General features: G+C 42.0%; 1 protein-coding gene across 2 annotated transcripts; it reads left to right on the plus strand.

Annotated features, from left to right (window-relative positions):
- Positions 1-3,058: 3,058 nt before the first annotated feature.
- chaf1b (chromatin assembly factor 1, subunit B) lies at positions 3,059-13,418 on the plus strand. 2 transcript variants are annotated; one of them, XM_029711901.1, is made up of 14 exons: positions 3,059-3,438; positions 3,844-3,973; positions 4,282-4,414; positions 5,870-5,990; positions 6,111-6,214; positions 7,350-7,446; positions 7,623-7,707; positions 8,143-8,236; positions 9,106-9,175; positions 9,801-9,892; positions 10,016-10,175; positions 10,911-11,504; positions 12,664-12,743; positions 12,985-13,418. In XM_029711901.1, the coding sequence occupies exons 2-14, from the start codon at positions 3,848-3,850 to the stop codon at positions 13,104-13,106; spliced, it is 1,878 nt and encodes a 625-aa protein (XP_029567761.1). In that variant the 5' UTR covers positions 3,059-3,438; positions 3,844-3,847; the 3' UTR covers positions 13,107-13,418. The 2 variants fall into 2 exon arrangements, with proteins under 2 accessions (XP_029567761.1, XP_029567760.1); XM_029711900.1 differs by having other exon boundaries at positions 3,060-3,438; positions 3,841-3,973.
- The last annotated feature ends 345 nt before the right edge of the window (positions 13,419-13,763 follow it).

The raw sequence follows: 13,763 nt of genomic DNA on the forward strand, positions 1-13,763 counted from the left end.
TCTACACACAATACCCCATAATGACATAGCAAAAACAGTTTGAAAATGTTGCTAATTTATAAAAAATAAAACCTGAAATTACATTTACGTAAGTATTCAGACCCTTTGCTCAGTACTTTGTTGAAGCACCTTAGGCTGCGATTACAGCCTTGAGTCTTAGGTTTTTTGCACTACAAGCTTGGCACACCTGTATTTGGGGAGTTTCTCCCATTCTTCTCTGCAGATCCTCTCAAGCTCTGTCAGGTTGGATGGACAGTGTTGCTGCACAGCTATTTTCAGGTCTGTCCAGAGATGTTCGATCAGGTTCAAGTCTGGGCTCTGGCTGGGTCACTCAAGGACATTCAGACATGTCCCAAAGCCACTCCTATGTTGTCTAGCCTTCCCTGTAGCTCAGTTGGTAGAGCATGGTGTTTGCAATGCCAGCGTTGTGGGTTCGATTCCCACGGGGGGGCCAGCACAGAAAAAAAATGTATGAAATGTATGCATTCACTACTGTAAGTCGCTCTGGATAAGATGACTAAAATGACTAAAATGTAAATGTAAAATGTCTTGGCTGTGTGCTTAGGATCGTTGTCCTGTTGGAAGGTGAACCTTCGCCCCAGTCTGAAGTCCTGAGTGCTCTGGAGCAGGTTTTCATCAAGAATCTCTGTACTTTGCTCTGTTCATCTTTCCTTTGATCCTGTCTAGTCTCCCAGTCCCTGTCGCTGAAAAACATCCCCACATCATGATGCTGCCACCAACATGCTTCACCGTAGGGATGGTGCCATGTTTCCTCCAGACGTGACACTTACTATTCAGACCAAGGAGTTCAATCTTGGTTTCATCAGACCAGATAATCTTGTTTCTCATGGACTTTAGGTGCCTTTTGGCAAACTCCAAGCGGGCTGTCATGTGCCTTTCACTGAAGAGTGGCTTTCATCTGGCCACTCTACCATAAAGGCCTGATTGGTGAAGTGATGCAGAGATGGTTGTCCTTCTGGAAGGTTCTCCCATCTCAACAGAGTAACTCTAGAGCTCTGTCAGTCAGCATCGGGTTCTTGGTCACCTCGCTGACCAAGGCCCTTCCTTCTTCCTCAAGCTGGCCGCCCGGCCAAACTGAGCAATTGGGGAAGAGTCGTGGTGGTTCCAAACTTCTTCCATTTAAGAATGGAGGAGGCCACTGTGTTTTTGGGGCCCTTCAATGCTGCAGAAATGTTTTGGTACCCTTCCCCAGATCTGTGCCTCGACACAATCCTGTCTCGGAGCTCTACGGACAATTCCTTCAACCTTTTGGCTTGGTTTTTGCTCTGACATGCACTGTCAACTGTGGGACCTTTATATAGACAGGTGTGTGCCTTTCCAAATCATGTCCAATCAAATGAATTTACCACAGGTGGACTCCAAGTTGTAGAAACATCTCAAGGATGATCAATGGAAACCGGATGCACCTGAGCTCAGTTTCAAGTCTCATTGCGAAAGAGTCTGAATACTTACGGAAATAAGGTATTTTTGTTTTTAATAAATTAGCAAAAATGTCTGAACCTGTTTTTGCTTTGTCGATATGGGGTATTGTGTGTAGATTGCTGAGGAAAAATATTTATTTAATCAATTTTAGAATAAGGCTGTAATGTAAAAAGAAATGTGGAAAAAGTCAAGTGGTCTGAATACCTTCTGAAAGCACTGTATTTCAAAGCATGATCAAATTGTTAGCCAGCTCAAACCACTCCAAACTTTCTAGTTCATGAAGAAAGATTGACAGATTGAGGTCGTGCAACTGACTCAATATCTTCAATGATCCATATTTAACTGAACCTTTATTAATAAACTGGAAAATCAGCAGCTATATCTGGAATGTTTATCAAAGTTAACTGGTTAATTTATTGATTTGTGATTCATCCCTCAATTGGGATTAGAGAGTGGGAATGTGCTTTGTTTTCTCGACACGAGGGAATTTTGGTTGTCCTTTTAGCAATGCAACTGTCCCGGATGTATTATTTCTTTTAAAAATATATTTATTTTTTTCACTGTTCTAACGATGCGTTGACTTTTTTTCAATGTATAGCCTCTACGAAAGATACACATTAATGCTGTAATACATGACCAACATTGTTCTAAAAGTATGCAATGAAAAAACAGACCAAGAAATCCCAATAACATTTACTAACTAACGAATCCTGTCACTTTCACAATTCCATACACGATCAGCAATAATTTACTGGGTTGGGAAGGCTTCAAAACTGAAGCATTAGTCATTCGGTGTCATTAGAAGAGCACATATACTTTCGCTTTGAAGCTATTTGCTGAATGGTTGGGAAATATAACAAACTTACAATTTACATGAAATTACATCAAACACTTACAATGGCTTGCATGTCATATGTTATTCTGCGATACTGAAATGTGTCGAATGCAGATTTTAAATTACCTAGACTCAATTGGGTGCCACAGTAGGAGTCATAAAACCCGGAAATGGTTCTAATTGTTTTTTCACCATACATTTTTCCATCTGCAATTTTAGACCTACTGTATAAGGTCTGTGTTTTGTGTAGGCTTACCTTGGCGTGACGTTTTGATAACTGCGCAAATCTCTCTAGGACAAGTTAACTGGAATTAATAATACGCATTGTGAATTTAAGAGTAAATTGAGGCAAATATAATGAGAGAACCCACCTTGTCCTAGAGAATTATACAGCTATCAAAACGTCATGCCAATATAAGCCTACAACATATACACAATTAATTTGAATTGTTTGTAAAATTCACAATGTGAAAAATGAACGGCGGAAAAAACGTCCGCTATGGGGGACTATAGTAATGGCGTCTTTTTGTAGGCACTAACCACCATGGTTCGTTGAACGAAGCCTATGGAATAATGTATGGAGTTTTTGGATAATCGCTGAAATGAAGGTCTGGTAAGCACAGGCTTAGGAGATTTTATACGTTTTGTTCTATGATATAATCATAAGCTAATATCACTTTTTTGAAGCATTTATGTAATTTACATTGCATAAAGGCTTCATATTTCATAAAGGTCATGTTATCTCATAGAACAAAACATATAAGATCTCATGAGCCTGTGTTAACCTCTGACCTTATTTTCGGCGTGTATTCCAAAATCCTATTCTTTCGACATAATTTCCGTTTTTTTAGGACTACAAGCTGGCAAGCTCCTGACACCAAGTCATTAAACCTCGCCCATTTCCTTTTTTTTGTGTGTGTGTGTGTGACAAATTTGACTTTTTGGCTGTGGAATCTGTGGCTACGTTGAAGCGCGTGGAAACCCCTGGACAACTCTGGTATTACCCGCCCCTTCCCTTCTCAGCCTATCACTGCTGACTTCTCTACCGGAAGTTTTTTCTGAACTCTACGCGGGAAACCAGTGTTTTGTCTCTGCTGTCCGCTTGTAGACTGGACTCCGCGCGGGACGCAGCAGAAAAGTTAAACAGTGGGAAAAAACTGGTAGGCAGAGATACAGGCATATTTGAATGATCCAATATTTAATATAACATAATTGTTAATGTGTCTTCGCAAGTTGGGTTACTTCAACACAGAGCAATCGAATTAAACTAGCTTAGCCATGGCTAAACTAACGAACAAGTTGGCTTTACTAATCAAACCAGAAGCTACCAAGCTAACTCTTTAAAAAAGTGAATAACTTTAAGAGTACTTGGAAGTGGTTAATGGCCCAACTTTCTCTACTGCCTTCTCAGTATGTGTTGCAAGTGAATATCGGTGTCAACAACACAACAGCTGCTGTTTGTTCAGTTGCTGTAGTTAGCTAACTAGCTAGTAACGTTATCTCTAGTCTAGCTGACATCTCCTTTTCAGTTAGCTAACGTTACTCTCTTTGCCTGTATTTAGTAGCAAGATGAAGGTGATAACATGTGAGATTGCGTGGCACAACAAAGAACCTGTCTACAGTCTGGACTTCCAGCACAACTCAGAGGGCCGCATACACAGGCTGGCCACAGCAGGAGTGGACACCACTGTCAGGGTGAGCAACAGTTAGCTACTAACGTTATCTGTTTAAAACAACCCCTCCATTGTTTAGTCATTCATTCTCTGGGGTTGTTTCATGTGTCCCACCTGGAATTGAGACCAGTCTATTGTTGTCTCGCTCTCATATGCACACACTGTGAACACTTTGTATGCATTAGCAGATTGTCTCACACACACACAGAGCTTGGTAAGGAAACTAATAATTTATTGTATGGTGATATACTTATTAAGAGAGACAATGACCTAATGAGTGTAGTGGGTCTGCGTGATGCTATAATGTGTGATGTCACTTCCTGTGGTTAGTTGTGGCGTGTGGAGATGGGGCCTGATGGGAAGGCAGTGGTGGACTTCCTGTCCAACCTGGCACGGCACACCAAGGCTGTCAACGTGGTGCGCTTCTGCCCCAACAGTGAGCTGCTCGCTTCTGGAGGAGATGGTGGGTCACGATGTAGCAAACCAGTATATATCAACTATAGCATAGTTGACAAATAAAATGGTTTGCTATAATATATAAAGATGTGGTTAGATACAGTATATTGGCACCCTTGCATGATTCACTATTTCTTCTCAAATAAGTTGAAAAAACATTTTGTTTATATTTGTTTTATTTCCACTGCACAGGACCGAGATCAAAAATATCTAAACTGAAATTGAGATAGTTCACAAGTATTCAAAATTCGAATTAATTTGGTTAGAGGCAATTATTGTCATTTACTGTGTAATTAATCTAATCTGTGTTACTTTGCAGGTGCTTACAGGGTAAACATTGCCATTCAACCAGTTTTAAAAAGAAAAAAACAAAATAATCTTCTCCATTGTAAAGTGCAAGGATGCCAATAAATGATTTATACACAGTATACACTAGATAACTGATCAAGGGTGCTGTGTTGAAGCCACCATGACTCCATCTTGCTTCTCCCCCACCATTGTAAAAAAAAATATTTTGGAAGCTATAGAAATGCATTTATTAATGTCTGCATTTGTCTTTGCCACATTCATTCTATTACAGACACCTTAATGCATACTTTTTAAATTATATTACATGAGCTAAACATAAAGGAAATTGTTTTATATTTTTTAAGTATAATCTTTAGACATTACTAATGTTACTGTCCCCACTAAAGAATATTAAAATCCATGTAATTTTGTTCTTGCAACATTTAATTGAAATACTGTAGAATTCTATTCATTCCTGTGGAGAACTGCTCTTACTGAGGAGTCCCAATATGGCTAACCAGTGGCTTCAAAGCCTCTCAATGGCCAATACATAGCATCAGCAACCCAGGGTTTATATTCATCATTGGTGCCAGTATATTTGACTGCATCTGTATGACAGAAATGTTTTGCCATAAAGATATAACATATATAGCAAATAAAATGGAACAAGGATGATCAGTGTCTCCAATTGTAATCCATTGATGCCAACACTGAAGAAAAATACGCTATTTACATTTCAGTCATTTAGCGGACACTTATCCAGAGCATACATTTTTTTGTACTTTACAATGTTCAAGTCATAGCTAGGCAGAATCTCTAACCGAGCACTTGGCCCCTAAGCCCTTTATCGATTGGCAACTTACTGATGTGTTCGATAGTGATTACTCGAGTCTGCAAGTGTTTTGGTCAAAATGAGCATTGAGACGATGCACACTCGACGTCCCAACTGTCACTTATCAATATTCTAAATCCATTCGCAAGCTATCTTGGGCAGACAGACGCATACACAGATAGACATTGAGAAAACGACATGTCTCTACTTCTGCACAAAATATGTGCGAGTAAATCCATCGCCGGTGACTTCATCGGCTAATTTAGCTGGTTGTAGACTGCTTTGATAACAAATATTCAGTGTGTGTGTTAATGACTGTGTGTTGATGACTCTGTATAACAGATTCAGCCATCCTGCTGTGGAAGCTGAATGACAATAAGGAGCCTGAGCAGGCCCCGTCGTTCCAGGAGGAGGAGGATAGTCAGCTCAACAAGGAGAGCTGGAGCGTGGTCAAGACCCTGCGGTGACACCCTTTAATCACTCCCCTTATCTACAATACATTGTCCCTTCCCTGTGTATTACTTCATAATCACATTTGTGACTGTTTGTGTGTGCCCTGTTTAAATGGTGTTGTGTTTTGTAGGGGACATATTGAGGATGTGTATGATATCAGCTGGACCCGGGATGGGAACTTCTTGGTCTCTGGTTCTGTGGACAACACTGCCATTATGTGGGATGTAACAAAGGGTAAGACGTGTGTGAGAGTACATATAGCTTGTGTGTCTAAATATGTCTATTCAGTTACATTTGCGGCCAAGTACTGTATATTGGCACCCTTGGACTTTAATCCCCTATGTCTTCTAAAATAATTCAAATTTAAGAAACATTTGGTCACCTCACCTTATTGGCATTTCAACATTGCGGAATTAATAGTATTTTGTAAACTTTTTTAAACTATTTTAATTTAGAAAATAAAGACATGGCATGGACAAAATTATAGCCACCTTTGAGCTAAATATATTTGTTTCTGTAATGTTGAAAATCCAATAACAAGGTGTGGTGGCCAAAAGTTGTTCTTTATTATTTCAACTTATTTTAGAAAAGAATTTGAAGTATTTAATAAATCTGCAAGGGTGCCAATATATTTGTCCATATTCTGTGTAATGTGTGTGTATGGATGTTATTCAGTAAGGAATAACGATCATTACTATGGGACAGATGGAACAGATGGAGATCATATTTGAGTATTGAAACAATGTTGCAAATGTCAGAGACAGACAGCAAGGTTTATACAAACCTCTGCTGTTGAAAACTAAATGTTAGTCTTAAAGAAATGTGAGATAATGTCTAGATGCTTTTTATAGTGGAGATCAAGTTTATAACTTCCCTGGCTGGGCTGATGAGACAGTGAATTGCGCAGTCAGATGGAACAGAGTAAATAGACATTTTAACTTCATAGATTTAGCCGGTGGTAACTTGTGTAATAGACACCGTTTGGAATGCGATTTTAACCAATCAACATTCAGGATTAGATAGAAGCTGTTTTTCAGTCTCTCGGTCCCAGCTTTCATGCACCTGTACTGACCTTCTGGATGGTAACAGGGTGAACAGGCCGAGGCTCAGGTGGTTGATGTCCTTGATCTTTTTATACCTGGATACAGCCCTTAGCCGTGGTATATTGGCCATATACCACAAACTCCCGAGGTGCCTTATTGCTATTATAAACTGGTTACCAATGTAATTAGAGCAGTAAAAATAAATGTTTTCTCATACCAGTGGTATACGGTCTGATATACCATGGCTGCTAGCCAATCATCATTCAGGGCTCAAACCACCCAGTTTATAATTAGTTATAACACCGGTAATAACTTGTATTTCTCAGGTCAGAAGCTGTGCATCTTTAACGACCATAAGAGCTATGTGCAGGGAGTGACCTGGGACCCGCTGGGCCAGTATGTGGCCACACTCAGCTGTGACAGGTAGGAACACAGCCAGCCTCTGGTCCCCTGTAAGAAGCCATTTTGTCTCCTTTTATCAGTGATCAGTGGGACTAACATGATACATAAACAAAGAACCAACATGGACTTTTAGATCTGAACCTTCTTAAACAGTGTTATATGATTGATGATCTATCTGACTGTCTTCCCTCCCTCAGGGTGATGCGTGTGTACAGTACTCAGAGCAGGAGGAAAGTCTACAGTGTCAGTAAGATGAGCTCTGGATCAGCTGCGGAGGGAGAGGTCAGTATGAGCTGAGTGGACAAATGTTCTCCCATAGATGGGTTAGCTGACAACGTAAAGAAAACAATGCGCACACTTCAATGGGGCGGAAGTATGTGTTTTGATTCTGCATAGCCAGAAAGCTGCCAGCAATGACAAGACGCTACCATTGGGGAATCGTAAGTAACATGTTTCAGCTAGTTTCGTCTTTTTCTTGATACCATGTCTTGTTTTGAGGTGTTTTGACTGGAGACGAACTATAGCTTAGATGTTGTCAACACTCTAAGCCAACTCTGTCTGTTTTGCCCCATATGTGTCAGTTTTGTTGCTAAACAACTATCTATACACATACTTTACACACACACACACACATACTTTACACTCACACTAAACACAACCATACACACACCAAACACTCTTTAATGTGATGGTGTTTGTCTGTTTATTTGTGTGCAGGTGAAACGGTACCGAATGTTCCATGACGACAGCATGAGGTCTTTCTTCAGACGCCTCACCTTCACACCGGACGGCTCCTTCCTGCTCGCCCCAGGTAAACGCACACACGCACTCACACAGAAACAGTTAAGCCTTGTTCACATTGGTAGTTTGAAGTGATTCAAGTACAATTTTTTTGCGTATCCGATACAAATCTGTTTTATTTCCTCCAGTCTGAACAGCCAAAAAGCAAATGGATTCAGATGTCTCAAGCCACATTTTAAACCACCTTAGTAGGTGGTTTGAAGTCATATACAAAACTGATTCTTTCCCATGCAACCTGTCTGAATGTTCAAATCTGATTTATTTAGACAGTTATTTGGCGTATCTTGTTGCTTGCTAGCTACTCTGTTGACAGTTTGACAAGAACATGTGCTAGCTAACTAGCTTGTTAATTGTTTACAAACAAATGCGTGAATGTGCTAGAGAGCTAAACAGCTACCTAACTAGTTGACTGCTGTAGCTAGACATAAAGGACTAGTTTTGAAAGTTGGATCATCTTATCCTTTAAAGGTGTTCTTACACAATGATTTTGAGTATACTGAGAAACATCCATGGCAGGCATTGTCACCTTAGCTTGTTACATAACTTCTGAGTGATAGGAAGCACGAGCACCACCACCGCACACACCTGTTGTTACTATGACAACTAGCATAGCCATGTCAGCAAATGACTGCTGTCTGAACACACACACGAAAAATAAAACTGATTTGAGTGTGGAGGCCTGCATTGTGAACAAGGCTTTATTCTGTACATCCATCTGGTGATTTGAAACAGGAAGTAATTGTGTCCTGTGCTGCTGTCATATCCTGTGATGTTGTAGAGGTCATGGGTGACATCCTGTTTAACCCATCTCTTTTCTCCCTCTCTGTGTCCCTCTCTCTCCCCTCTCCTCCCTGTCTGTTTTTTCCTCTCTCTCTGTAGCGGGGTGTGTGGAGGCGGGGGAGAACATCACCAACACCACCTACGTCTTCTCCAGGAAGAGCCTCAAGAGGTAACTGCTGCCAACCAATAGCCCTTTGTGGACAATAAAGATGAATTGAACTGAGACTGTCCAGGTCTGGAGTTAGCTGCTGTCTCTGGGTCTGTTGCTCTAGGTCAGTATTTCCCAACTCCAATCCTCCAGTACCCCCAACAACACACATTTTGTTGGATAGCTTGATGATTCTTTGACAAGTAGAATCAGGCATGCTTGTCCAGGGACTGGAGTTGGGAACCGCTGCTCTACTGTACGTCTTAGAGCTGGATATGGACAAAAATCCATATTGCGATTTAAATTGCCTGAATTGATGAGAGAACGAAAGGTTTATAACACTGTGCACCATTTCTTTAAATAATTGATTCTTAAAACTACTACTACTAGTTAGGCGGTTGTAGCCATCAATTGTCCCGTTAACAATCACCCATATTAGCAAACCTTTTTCATTTAGAACTTTTCTCTAGTATAGGCTATTTATCGTAATGAACGATATCAGCCAAATGCCTGCAATAAGGGATCAGTGTGGATAATTTTCAGTTTATCATCCCAGCTCTAATAAGTCCTACTCTTTTAGTGTGTGTATCTGTGGCTGTATCAGAGTAAGGGTGAAACGGGATGCATCTTCCGTTCTGTATTCTAGGCCCATAGCTCACCTGCCCTGCCCTGCTAAAGCCACCCTGGCTGTGCGCTGTTGCCCTGTCTACTTTGAGCTGAGGACCAAGAAGGGAGATGGTAAAGACACACAGCTCTTCTACTGATTATTACTCATTCATATATTTCATTTATTCAGCAAACACTTTTACCCAAGCTATAAAAGGATAGCTAACAGCCTCTCCCTCCCTCCCTGCTCTCCAGATGGCAGTGCCCAGCCCCTGCCCAACACGTTTGGTTTGCCCTACAGACTGGTGTTTGCTGTGGCCTCCGAGGATTCCATCTTCCTCTATGACACTCAGCAGACCCTACCTTTCGGCTACGTCTCCAACATCCACTACCACACACTCAGCGACCTCACCTGGTAGTCCACACAAAACATGAAACATAATACAGAACATCATCATTAGACAAGAACAGCTCAAGAACAGAACTACATACATTTATTTTTAAAGGCACACGTAGCCTACATATCAATGCATACACACAAACTATCTATGTCAAATAGGGGAGAGGTGTTCTGCCGCGAGGTGTTGCTTTATCTGTTTTTTGAAACCAGGTTTTCTGTTTATTTGAGCAATATGAGATAAAAGGAAGTTCCATGCAATAAGGGCTCTATATAATACTGTACACTTTCTTGAATTTGTTCTGGATTTGGGGACTATGAAAAGACCCCTGGTGGCATGTCTGGTGGGATACGTGTGTGTGTCAGAGCTCTGTTTAAATTGACTGCAAACAATTTGGGATTTTCAACACATTGATGTTTCTTATAAAAAGAAGTGACGCAGTCAGTCTCTCTTCAACTCTAAGCCAAGAGAGACTGGCATGCATAGTATTTAAATTAGCCCTCTGATTACATTTAAGAGCAAAATGTGCCGCTCTGTTTTTGATGAGCTTGAGGTAGGAGATGCCTTAACCACAGATCTAGGATCCGATGACCCTACCACTCCCAATCCTGAACCGCACTGAAAAATATCTGATCCTGTGTCAGTGTTTAGGGGTAACTTCTAACTACTGTTTAATTAGTTGTTGTTGTGGCATTGTTCCGGTCTGTGGTGTTTTCACCCAGTCTCCTTAGTGATGTCATATCCTTTTGTAGGTCTCGGGACGGTTCCTTCCTGGCGGTGTCGTCTACAGACGGCTACTGCTCCTTCCTGTCCTTCTCCCCTGGCGAGCTGGGCACGCCCCTCAAGGAGCCCCCTGTCCTGGAGGTCGTCACCCCTGGCAACGGGCCCGAAAAGAAGGGCAAGAAGGTTGCAGCGGCCCGCACAGTGTCCCCCGTCCCCAAAACAACAGAGAGCACCGCCCCTGTTCACCCCACCCCTAAAGAGGCCCCCAGCACCCCTCTCTCCTCCCTCACCTCCCCTGGCACCCCCCTGACCCCTGGGGGAGAGGAGAAGAAGAACCCTGGCAAGGCCAAGACCCAGCCCCGTAGGATCACCCTCAACACCTTGGAGGGGTGGGGCAAGCCCAGCACCCCCAAAGCGCCCGCTGCTAGTGCCCCCAAAACCCCCACCACAGCCAGCACCAGCACACCCTCCACCCCTCAGCAGCCTCGCCTCACCCCCTCTAGCCCCCTCGCCCCCTCTATAGCCCAGCCCTGCCTCACGCCAAAAGCCCAATGCAGCAGCAGTAAAACCCTGGGCCCCAGCACCCCTAAAGCTAGCACCACCCCTAAAGGGCCCACCCCCAGGTAAGAGCACAAATACAAGATTGTGTGTCTGTGTTTTTGCCTGTCTCTGTTTATATGTTGGTGTGTGTATTACGTGAGAGTGTGTGTCTGCATGTGTGAGTAGCTTTTGCACGATGATGTATCTTGATCCTGGTTGAATCACTCATCATGTGAGCCACCACTACAATCAAGGGATAGATGAAACCCTTCTCGCTGTAATGTCTTCCCCTGGTCCATAAGCTCAGAACTATCCTGCTCTTACTTTTTCTACTGGAACTGACTTTTCTGATAACTACTTTATTGAGGAAAAATGTAGTTATTTTGATGTGGTTGTCCCACCTAGCTGTCTTAAGATGAATGCACTAACTGTAAGTTGCCCTGGATAAGAGCATCTGCTAAATGACTAAAATGTAAATGTAATGCTGCTTGATGCTATAGCCTAGATGCTAAAACGAGTTAGCCTGACTGCTTCGCTCTCTCTCGCAAGACTACGGTACGTAAATGTATGCAAACTCTCATTCAAATGGCCTGTGGTGAGTGGAGCCAGACAGCCTGACTGGTGCCTACACACAGCTACTACATAACTGCCACATCACTGGATGGAAAGGAGCAGTTAGACGGGGAGTGGACCAGCCAGGCAGCTTGCCTAGTGTAGGGAAGGACATTGAACCATTTCCCCACTAATGTTTCCATTTATTGCAAATGGTTGTGAATTATTTTGTAAACTTAGATTTTCAGATGTTGCAGATGATTTGTCATTTGTTGTGTGTGACAAAATAATGAGCGCGCTTGTGGCATGTTTGGTCATTAGCTACTGTCTGTCAGAACAAAACCCTGTCTGGTATTCAGGGTTTGTTGGACCCCCCCACTGTTAATCAAGTACTGATTATCCTGAGTAGCTGCCGGCAGATAATAGATGGGCTGTGTGTGTGTGACATTATCAGTCTATATGAACACAGGTTGAATGGGCAGAAGTGAAGTTATTATTTGCAGGTCTACTTTTTCTCTATGAATCCTAAATTAGGTGGGAGTGATTCGTATGTAGGCCTACACTGATGGAATAGTAGCTGTATGTTGAGTTCTGCTGTTGTCTTAGGACTAATTCCTCAGCCACCTACTCAAGAGCCGGCTAGAATCCCCTTCTAAGTCACTGTTGTCTCTCTCTACCTTCTGTTTTCAGACGGATATCTCTGACTCCTGTTGTCTCCAGATCTCCAGCTGCCTTCACCACACCCTCCTCCACAGAGAAAGCCAAACATGGTCAGTATATCCTGCAACAACTAATGGCGGGATTGGCCAAGCACTTTACAACAAGACCAGCGATTGGCTATGGACAGTCATCATTACTGGTCTGCCTCTGAGAGCCCAACTAATGAAACATCAACAACATTTGAGTATACTAAATTATGTGAAATCTTATTCCTAAGAACTGTTTGTTTTATCCAGTCCAGTGTTCTGCCTATGATTGATGCATGTCTTTTGGTTCAACTTATTCCCCCAGAACGGCCCTCTCCCCCCACTGACCCTGTGTGCCAGCCCCCAGAGTCCAAGCGGCCCAAAACCAGCACCCTGGCAGGCAAGACAGGGGTGGCTCCAGCCTCAGGGTCAACACCCAAACCCTAAGGACCCCACGCTACTAAGAACACTGAAGAACGAGTACAGAGCAGCACAGAGAGTGGTGTCAACATGCAACTCACATATTATCCTCATACACACCTACACACTTTTGGTGTTTAGCCTACAGAACTGCATAGACTGGTGTTGTCAGCTAACACACACAAGTTCACAGAGCGAAAACTGGCATTTTCCTCCTAACATTATTCTGTATGTTTTTGTAACTTGACATTCTGAATCTGTAGCTCTTTTTGGTGGATAACCAGGTTATTGTGAAATTGAAATAAAGGATATGAAACAAAAAGTTTCAAATAAGATAAACCCCCTCAGTCCAAAAGAAGCCTAGCTCACTTATGAAACTCAATGGTCATTGACGTTTAGTCAGAATTATTGTCTATAAGTATTATATTAGTACACTATATATATATATATATATATATATATATATATAGTGCCTTTTGGAAAGTATTCAGACCACTTGACTTGTTACACATTTTCTTGTGACAGCTTTATTAAAAAAATATTTTCCTCAGCAATCTACACACAATTCCCCATAATGACAAAGCGAAAACATGTTTTTAGACATTTTTGCAAAGTTATTAAAAACAAACCTTATTTACGTAAGTATTCAGACCCTTTGCTATGAGACTCAAAAATACGCTCAGG

This window comes from Salmo trutta, chromosome 24 (genome assembly GCF_901001165.1).
Source record: "Salmo trutta chromosome 24, fSalTru1.1, whole genome shotgun sequence".
NCBI lineage: Eukaryota > Metazoa > Chordata > Actinopteri > Salmoniformes > Salmonidae > Salmo > Salmo trutta.